At 33.8% G+C, this 9,499-nt stretch overlaps 2 protein-coding genes across 4 annotated transcripts; one reads left to right on the forward strand and one right to left on the reverse strand.

Annotated features, from left to right (window-relative positions):
- Nucleotides 1-353: 353 nt before the first annotated feature.
- Dolk (Dolichol kinase) lies at nucleotides 354-4,202 on the forward strand. 2 transcript variants are annotated; one of them, XM_028185313.2, is made up of 9 exons: nucleotides 354-531; nucleotides 714-964; nucleotides 1,174-1,391; nucleotides 1,969-2,157; nucleotides 2,280-2,489; nucleotides 2,603-2,677; nucleotides 2,751-2,931; nucleotides 3,377-3,454; nucleotides 3,915-4,202. In XM_028185313.2, exons 1-9 carry the CDS (start codon nucleotides 413-415, stop codon nucleotides 4,061-4,063), a joined length of 1,470 nt encoding a protein of 489 aa, XP_028041114.2. In that variant the 5' UTR covers nucleotides 354-412; the 3' UTR covers nucleotides 4,064-4,202. The 2 variants fall into 2 exon arrangements, with proteins under 2 accessions (XP_028041114.2, XP_089592538.1); XM_089736412.1 differs by lacking the exon at nucleotides 354-531 and having other exon boundaries at nucleotides 796-964; nucleotides 1,174-1,637.
- Sirt6 (sirtuin 6) lies at nucleotides 4,194-9,499 on the reverse strand. Of its 2 annotated transcripts, none has more exons than XM_028185314.2 (6): nucleotides 9,166-9,499; nucleotides 8,960-9,087; nucleotides 8,206-8,448; nucleotides 7,344-7,517; nucleotides 4,968-5,091; nucleotides 4,194-4,824 (listed from the first exon to the last, which is right to left on the reverse strand). In XM_028185314.2, the coding sequence occupies exons 1-6, from the start codon at nucleotides 9,229-9,231 to the stop codon at nucleotides 4,447-4,449; spliced, it is 1,113 nt and encodes a 370-aa protein (XP_028041115.2). In that variant the 5' UTR covers nucleotides 9,232-9,499; the 3' UTR covers nucleotides 4,194-4,446. The 2 variants fall into 2 exon arrangements, with proteins under 2 accessions (XP_028041115.2, XP_089592539.1); XM_089736413.1 differs by having other exon boundaries at nucleotides 9,251-9,488.

Below are 9,499 nucleotides of genomic sequence, written 5' to 3' on the forward strand. Positions count from 1 at the left end.
ACTGTTATTGTCCAAATTAGTAAAGAGAAGCTGATCTTTATTGTGTTATGTTGTAGATATTCTCACACTACAGGAGTTTTGACGGGAGCTCGAGGAGCGAATTTAAAGTTTCTTCGGGTTTAAATGTATAAAAACAGTGGTTTAAGGACAAAGTCTTGATAAATAACCACAATTTTAGCGAGACTTTTTTTTCATGGTATATTGTTTCATTTCATTTAAGTTCATCCCAATTGATCTCAAATTAATGAACTTTATCTTATTTTGGTTCATACCCGTATTTTAAAATATATCATAATAAACAATTTGGCTTAAAGGTCTCGTTATCAGGCCGTAAAGTACAAAAAATAATAACTCACACTTCAGCTGATTTGGCCTTGTGGTAAACACTGTTAAAATTTGCAGTCAAAAGAGAATGCAGAGTAATTCGAAAGTTCTACACTTTTATAATAGTTTTAAACGGTACACTTCACTGTGCATGTCGGTTGATTATACAATTTCAAGAAATCTAAGAGATGGAAGTATAGGAACGAGGTATGCGCTATTACTCGTCAACAGACTTTATTAAATTCCCATCACAACGTTTTCGATTTCTTATCAATAAGATTCTCCTGATTCTCTTCTTATCTTGAATTCTTCGTGAATTTATAAGGGAACAATAACTCCTTTTATTTATTTATTAAAAAAATAACCAGTATTGTTTTAAATATTTTCAGGCCTATCTCAAGCAACGGGTTATGGTGTTGTGCTTTACTGCCCGCATTATTAATCTCATACAATTTTTTGTACAAAGTGTCGCCACTTTATACACTAGTAGCTTACGTAGCTGTTGGTTTATTCTGCTACAGCATACTGTTTGTGGTATTCATTTCTGTATCATGTCTGGTACTCAGAGAGCCTATCTATGGAGGATGTATAGCATCTAGTCTTGTATCTGCTCTGATGAATTTTATATTTAATACACAAGGTACTATTTTCATTACTACTGCACGCTATAAATAAAATTTACACTTGTGTGTAATTTGTTCCAAGTATACATAACAACAGAATTATAAAAAATAATCTACCTAAAAGTAGTAATCATTCTATATCTTATTTATAGTGTAATTTTCAATAGTTTCAACCTTTAGACAATCAATTAAATACTTTTACATTTTATTGTTATTACTGTTTCAGGTTTAACAACATCATTGTTTTTCTCCCTCACAGCAGTGTACTTATATAGTACAATGCTAAGATGGTCTCTCACCAAATTCCCAAAGACATACACTATAGGAGAAGCCATGATTGTAACACAGGGTTTGACTTTATTCACCATTGCAGTTATTGGAAGGATCATGAATATATTACATGATTCTAACGAAGACATGAATTTAATAAGCAGCATTGTGCTTGTAAGCTATTTTTATTTGAAATAAAAACTAATTAATAAATACATATAACAGTAGTTCCTATGTGCGAACAGTAAATGGTGTGTTTGAACCTTGAAGGAAATTAATAAAAATAGAAAGAGGATAACTAAAGAGGAGTAATAGATTATAAATCAGCAAATTTAAAAAGTCGATATGGACATACAAATCTATCTGTTTTTTCACACATCATTTTTAGCTACTGAATGGATTTTCATATATTTTTCACAGGTAAACAGAGAATACAGGATTTATTTCATTAAACATAGACATTGCAAAAAATTACAGTCATTTAAAAATGTTGGGAAAAAAACATATAACAGTATTATAACTGTTATATGTTTTTTTTTTTTAATGAAGATTATTCTGGCTGATAAGTTTTCATGCTCAGTATAGTAGGCTGATTTTGGTGAAATTGAATCAATCCTAGATAGCAATATAGGCTTCCTACTTAAAACATAGTTCACTTAGCTGCAGATGAAAAGCTAGTGTATTAATAAAATCCACATGCACAAAACAAACAGTATGTCATGTGATACTAAACTTAGGTCATTATTTTCAGACAGCATTATCAACGGTTGGATTACTTATTACAGGTTTATGTGTGATATCGGAAAAACAAAGAAACATACAAACATTTAGTTATATGTTTGCAGTGGCTGCTTTGTTTGCTTTAGTCACCTTACATGTACTACTAGGATTAAATTGTGTATTCCGGATACTGAACTATATTTTTCTGAACCGAAACAGAGTAAGTGAAACAACTTTTACTGTGAATCACTAAGATTAAACATTCATTTTTTAGAACTCAAAAGAACGAATTTTATTTTAATTTAAACCACTGTATACCTATAAATACTTGTTTTCTTGCAGCTTCAACTATTTGCGTTCTGGTTATTTCTACTTATGATATCTGTATTTTTGGTACTTACGCGAACCAAAAGTGCTGTAAAGGTGAATACTGTGACCAGAAAATCATTTCATTTGTTGGCCTCGCTTGTTTTTATGTCAGGTATTATTTATGATGTTTATCTGACGAGCTTGGCTGCTGGAATTGGATTGGGATTGTTGATTTTAGTCGAGGTAAGAGAATAAATTCGTTTCGTTACTAATAATTATATTTTATTCATGTTAGAAAACAGGATAGGTGTGTTCGAGGTGTATGCAGGTTTTCAAATTATTATTTTTTTCGACAGGCTTTACGTAAGTTAAACATCACACCAATATCAGAAGCCCTGCAATCAGCTTTTGATGTCTACAGCGATGAGAAGGTATATAATATTTTAACTTTTTCATGATGTGACTGCATATTGTCAATAAACTAACAAATTGTTTTTTGTTCAGGACATAGGAAGTTTCGCGATGACACCGATCTACTTGTATGTAGGCTTAGCATGTCCATTGATACTGGTGCCTAGTTATGAAGGAACAACTCTTGAGCTGCTCAGCGGAGTCCTCGCAACTGGGGTAGGAGATACAGCCGCCAGTTGGTTCGGTTCCAAATACGGCACGAAGAAGTGGACTAGTGAGTTATCTTAGTGATTCTTTATTTTCATTCCTCTCAGTGCGTCCATCTTCGCTCTGTCTTTATCCTAAAACTTAGATCTTTCATACCAGATAGTTTACTCAAATAACATAAAATGACTTACTTCTTCTATATCGTTCCCTCACTACTGAGGATCGCGACCACATGCGACGTACTTCCAATGTGCCCGATCATGGGTGGCATGGACTGCATGGTACAGACTACCACCGAGTGCTTCTCTTGCTAGATCTGACCATCTGGCTGGTGTTCTGCCCACAGCGCGCTTGCCCTCTATGCGACCCGTAATTATGAGCTTCTCTAATTCATGTCTGGGAGATCGCATGTGTCCGAAGAAGCTCATAACACGATCTCGGCAGATGGAAGAGAGCCTTTTTCGGATGTCTAGCTGCATAAAATGACACTACAATATAATTCTCATTTTCAGATAGTGAAAAAACAGTGGAGGGAACAATTGCTAATGTCTTGTCACAAGTTGCAACGGTTTATGTTTTGCATTTATTTGGTGAGGGTAAAATATTTCCTAGATTATTACTAATATTAATCCGCACAAATCATTTAAAAATAGAGTCTCGATGCATTCGATTTAAAAAAAAAAAAACATTCCTAAAACTGTATCTATTGTGTAAATTGCGCAATTTTTTAATTATTATTCCGATTATTATTTATAACAAGGGTCAGGGCTGTCCAAACTACATGCCTTTGCGGGCTAATTAAATTTACTACAAAAGCTGGAGGACGGCAGGCAAAAATATTTTCAAAAAAAAAAAACATAGCTTCACTTTTAAATTATGCCATAGGAGTGTAATTTTATTCACTTTGTGATACATATCTATGGGCTATTGTAAATTACAGACACTTATGCCATTTAGTTCTCTACCCTTCATAGAATTGATTAAGTACATTTCACCCTTTTTATTACAGTTTTGTCGAGTTATTATTATTAAAACGAATTATTATTTTAGGTCTTCTAAGAAACAACACTGTGTTAATTAGAACGATGTTAGCTGCATCAATATCCAGTGTGGTCGAAGCGAAAACGGATCAGGTCGACAACCTAATACTTCCTCTAGTCACATTGTTAGTGTTTCAAATAAATTGGACGTTCGGCTAGCAACGTAATAATACTATTTAAAATTTGTACTTTTGTATTTTTATACAATGATTTTTAATATTTTTGGAATAATATTTTTGACATTCCATGTAGATTATTTACCAAAGAGTTGTAAATAAAAGCAATTATGTTTATGAAATACGTTTATAATGAATGTTTTTTATATTTTTCCTCTATTCGATAATAAAACATTCATAGAATTATGATGAAACTTGTCACAATTATTTTTGGCGTGTCAGCTATTTCTCATAGTGAAGCACCATCAATATACAAAATGTGGCATTGGTGTGTTAAAAGTTTTTCTTGCATTCAGCCAATCACAATAAAATGGAACCAAATTTCACCAGTTAATCACCACCAGTTTCACAGTTATTATAATTTTATCAAGACACAATAGAACCCTTTTGATCAATTATAAATTCTTGATCCGAAGGTTTCAATGGCCAGTCTTTAGTTTCATTCTCTTCCTTAACTTCTAATTTGATCATTTTTGATTTTTCAATATCATTGGTGTTACTGGTAAATCTTTTTGTTTTTATTAATATTCGTTTCTTTTTAACTCCTTTGCATTTTGATTTGAATGTCTTTTCTAAAGCTAAGACATCTTTTCTGTCTATTGACCAGTCAATAATAGCTGTTTCTGCAAATTTCATGGGGTTCTCAGATTCATTATAACTGGGGATTTCAATTCCTAAGATGTCCATTACTTTCTCAAGTACATCATCTACATAATAATTTATTAGGAGATCAGCTTTATTGTCCTGAAAAAGAAAAGCGAATTTATTTGTTTTCTTTTTATGAGCTGATGACATCATAGCTTGCCTGATATGAAGTCATTGTCAGACCCCATAGATCACAAAGTAAATGCTCACTGCTCATCCTACACTCAGAAAAAATTACTTACATGTTTTGTTGGTTGTAGGTTGCAAATAACTAACTTTCCACCATATTTAATAGTCTCTAGTGGTAAATTACCACTTGGTACTATTTGAAGTGTTGTACCTAGACATATGCTCAAGTCTGCAATACTGAAACAAAAGATAAACATTACAATTGCATAAAACATAACAATTTATTATTCTAAAAAAACACATCTAATTAAGCAATTATAATAAATAATAATAATTCAGCATCAGCTTATTAAAAATGGAAGCTTTAAATTTTAAACAATGTTGTTTTTGTTTTCTGTTTTATTTTTATTCATTTGAATGTTTTTTTTTTTACTTGTCACATGAATTAAGAATTTCAGTTTTATTTTATTAACATATATCAATTCATACAGTTGAATAAATCTTCTAATGTGTTTAAAGGAGGCACAGTTCCCAAGATACTGGCTATGATACCTCGTTAGACAGCCAGACTCACTCTCTGTGCAAAGTACCAGCCAGCCTTAGCATCACATGTAGCTCCTTCAAGTATTTGGAGATTTTGAATGTCTTTTATTGTTTAGATGGGTGGGTGAGCTCACAGCCTGCCTGGTGTTAAGTGGTTAGTGGAGACAATACACATCTACAACGTAAATGCGCCACCCACCTTGAGATATAAGTTCTAAGCTTTCAATATACACTCGGGTGCAATGAAATCGCACATCTGTACATTTTTTGAAAAACATTATTTACTTCTTTTAATTTAAAAAATACATATATTTTTTAACATAGGGTTAAAGGTTAGTTCAACACCTATTCAATGATACCATTTAAGTGGAGATAAGGTTACTTTCTTGAGGAAAATAAAATACAACAACAATTTAATCTTTATTACAAATTGATTACTCAACTAAACCGTTTAAAATTTGGGGATTAATAAAAAAAAAACAAAAAATACTGAAAAATCATTTATTAGTAACAAGTATTGCCCCCTCTTGCCCGAATTACAGCTTCACACCGATTCCCCATCGACTCTATCAAGTTTCTGATAAAGTCTTGTGGCATGGCGTCCCATTCCTCTTTGAGCGCATTTTGTAGCTCCTGGAGATTAGCTGGAGCACTATTTCGACCTCTAATTTTTCTTTTTAATTCGTCCCACAAGTGTTCAATCGGATTAAGGTCCGGGCTCCGAGCTGGCCACTCCATCACGGGTACATTTACTTCTTGTAAGTATTGTCTCACTATCGCAGCGGTATGAGGTCTTGCATTGTCATGCATAAAAAGGAAGTTACTTCCAATTAAACGGCCAAATGGTACGACATGTTCTTGTAGAGCTTCCTCTATGTATCGTTGAGATGTTAGACCTCTTGTTTGTCGCCTAATATTGGCCCCAACGATGAAGACAAGCTCTGTTTTTCGTTCGAGTGAGATACCTCCCCAGAACATACACGAAGTCAAACCACCTTCGGCAAGTCTCCTTCTGACTGTCCACCTGCTGACTACCACTTCACGCACCTGTTGAAGCTGCTGTGCAAGTTCAACGGCAGTCAAACGACGATTTCGCAACGCTGTCGTTACAAGAAATCTGTTGTCGCGCTGTGTTGTAGCTCTTGCTCGACCAGATCCTCGTCGCCTTTCAAAGCCACCAGTCTCCCGATAGCGCTGGTACACACGACGAACTGAATATCGGCTGATATTCAGTTGTCGAGCTACAGCACTCTGGTTCTGACCCGCTTCAATTAGAGCGACGACTTGAGCGGCTTTTTCCGGAGTAGTATCCATCTTTTTCAGACAAATGCAATTGGAGTCACTAGAGGTCTTATTAGGTTAAGCGTTGGCTTGCAACTGATGACGTTTTACACAAAACATGCTTTTTTATACCTGCAGTTGGTCTTGCAAACTGCAGTGAGTTGAGGGAGCAATTTTTGGAGTTTGCTGTTGTCGTTTTGTTTCAGCAGGCAAGTAAACTTATCATGTCTTATGTGGTATCATTGAATAGGTATTGAACTATCCTTTAACCTTATGTTAAAAAATATATGTATTTTTTTAAATAAAAAGAAGTATATAATATTTTTCAAAAAATGTACAGATGTGCGATTTCATTGCACCCGAGTGTAGTTAACGGCTGCCCCGCCCTTCAAACCGAAACGCATTAATGCTTCACAGCAGAAATAGGCAGGGTGGTGGTACCTACCCGTATGGACTCACAAGAGGTCCTACCACCAGTAGTTTATGAAAGGGTAATAAAAGCATGCCATTAAATAAGTGATTAATTGGGAAAATAGCACATATAAAAAACTGGCCCCAATCTAGAATTCCTTGTACTAAAGAGACATGATATGATACTAAGTAAATAGCAGTGTTAAATGGAGTTGTGGAGTAGTAATTAAATTATATCATTAGTTTTTAATTACCTTGAATGCCATTCTGCCATTAGCAAATCATTTTCAGGCAAGCTATGCTCCCAGTCAAGCACTCCGTCATATAATCTACCACGGCAAGGTCTACCCGTCACATGGTGAGCTGCACAAGGCACACCACTGCATTTCTTGCCTACAGTTTCGACAGGACTGCTACGAACAAACTGTCTGAAATGCAGAGATGACAAATTGTCTCAAATTATTTCAAACATGAGCATCATTTGTTTCATGATTTGCATATTCTCAATCAAATCTATTGAATTAATTAATTTGATTTTAAAGGGTTGCATTTCAATAAAATAAAGTAGTTATGGCCAATGATAAGATTACTGGCGTACTTATACTAAACATGTAATCAACTTTCACCTGGAAAGAATTACTTATTGTAATAAAAACCAAATCTGCAAACATTTTAATTTTCATAATTACTGGTAGTCTGAGTCTGCAGATGTACCACCCCCCTGTGTACTTCTACCATGAAGCTGTAATGTATTCCAGTTCGAAGGGTGGGACAACCATTATTTTATTTTATAATAATACTAGCGACCCGCCCTCGCTTCGCTTCGGAAACTGTAATTTGTTATTGATTGCTCCACTATTTGATGGATGTTATTATACATATAAACCTTCCTCTTCAATCACTCTATCTATTAAAAAAAACTGCATCAAAATCCGTTGTGTAGTTTTAAAGACTTAAGCATTATCTGGGATAGAGAAAGCGACATTGTTTTATACTATAATCAAAACTAAGATTTAATATTTTAGTGGATGGAGGCACTCAAGTTATGATATCTATGGGCTTCCATAACCACCTAAAGGCAGATGGGCCTCATTCACTAAGCTATAGAAAAATTACCTCTTGCAGATGTTACATTCATCAATAAACATATTTCCATGTAGTTCAGCTAAGAATTTTCTTGGGACACCAGACTTGAGATGAAGTCCGTCAATGTTTTGACTCACAATGTATTTAAGTTTTTTTATTTCAACCAACTTTTTTAAAATCATATGGGTTTTTGTGGGTTGTGCATCAGCAAATGATACATTGATGGTTGGTTTTTTACCTTCCTTCTCTAAAGTCCACACTCCATTTGGCCCTCTGTAAACAAAATTCTAAGTTTAATGTTAAATAGCATTTCGACTCATTTTTTTCCTATCGTATGTATTTTATGAAGTGATTTAATAAAAATATTACAAACATTGGCAACTAACTAACTGGAATGACTTCTTTCTATCCCAAAAATCACAATTGCACAATTGATCTCTAGCAATATACTGGGACTGTTTTTATCCTACAGTTCTGCAGCAAAGGAGTATTCTGTTTTCATGAGATCTTAGATCTTGCTATCTGTTAACTTAAACTACTTCCTAAAAAAATGGCATACATTTGCTATTTATACAAATTATATTTATATTATTTATATTGCTACTGCTAGAGATATATCTACATGTAAGGATATAGCGCATTTTAATTTATGAGTATGTAATCTGGGGTACGCAATTAAATAATTAAAACAAAATGACAATTGGTCCCTCCGGTTACTGCACTGTTGAAGGTTTATGGTCTTCTTTGTCGAGCAATTTAACTTATTGACATTTGTTTATTTCACCTAAAGTCTGGAATACCCGCAGAAGTACTTATGCCAGCTCCAGTGTGGACAACAATATGTTTACTATCTTTCACAAGTTGAGCCAAGAGTACACATTTCTGGTTCAGTTTGTCATTTGAATCAAATTTCTGAAACGAATAAAAAAAATATTTATAAAATGTTTCTTATTTAGTCTGTAATTGTTAATAATTGTGTGTGATATTTACCTCTGGGACTCCTAGTATACCTTTGTTTTCATAAGGTGATAGTCCTTCTGCATAATTGCAAGACATTTTATCTAATGGTACTTACACAGATTTTCATTGAACCATTATTTAAATTAAAATTAAGGGAATTTTTTTATAATATGGACACAGAAGAGAGCTTCTAATTATGGAAGTATTTAATTTGTTATACTTTAAGAAAAAATGAGCGACTGTAATAATATTCGATTTAATTTTTAATGGAAAATTTGTCAAGCGTTTAACATAGCATCTCCCACAGAACACTATTACTTGAATTTACTTGGCATCTCCAATGACTCCAATCTCCAGCTTTTAA

This window comes from Bombyx mandarina, chromosome 21 (assembly GCF_030267445.1).
Source record: "Bombyx mandarina strain Sakado chromosome 21, ASM3026744v2".
Lineage (NCBI taxonomy): Eukaryota > Metazoa > Arthropoda > Insecta > Lepidoptera > Bombycidae > Bombyx > Bombyx mandarina.

Bases quoted from the DNA above. Each gene is read 5' to 3' on its own strand.
- Dolk (XM_028185313.2), top strand. From the start codon at position 413: ATGCAGAGTAATTCGAAAGTTCTACACTTTTATAATAGTTTTAAACGG. The intron at 965-1,173 runs GTACTATTTTCA...TTACTGTTTCAG, and splicing joins TTTTATATTTAATACACAAG to GTTTAACAACATCATTGTTT. The intron at 3,455-3,914 runs GTGAGGGTAAAA...TTATTATTTTAG, and splicing joins TTATGTTTTGCATTTATTTG to GTCTTCTAAGAAACAACACT.
- Sirt6 (XM_028185314.2), bottom strand. From the start codon at position 9,231: ATGTCTTGCAATTATGCAGAAGGACTATCACCTTATGAAAACAAAGGT. The intron at 7,518-8,205 runs GTAATTTTTCTA...TCTGCATTTCAG, and splicing joins GAATGTAACATCTGCAAGAG to ACAGTTTGTTCGTAGCAGTC. The intron at 4,825-4,967 runs GTAAGTAATTTT...TTTCTTTTTCAG, and splicing joins ACCTACAACCAACAAAACAT to GACAATAAAGCTGATCTCCT.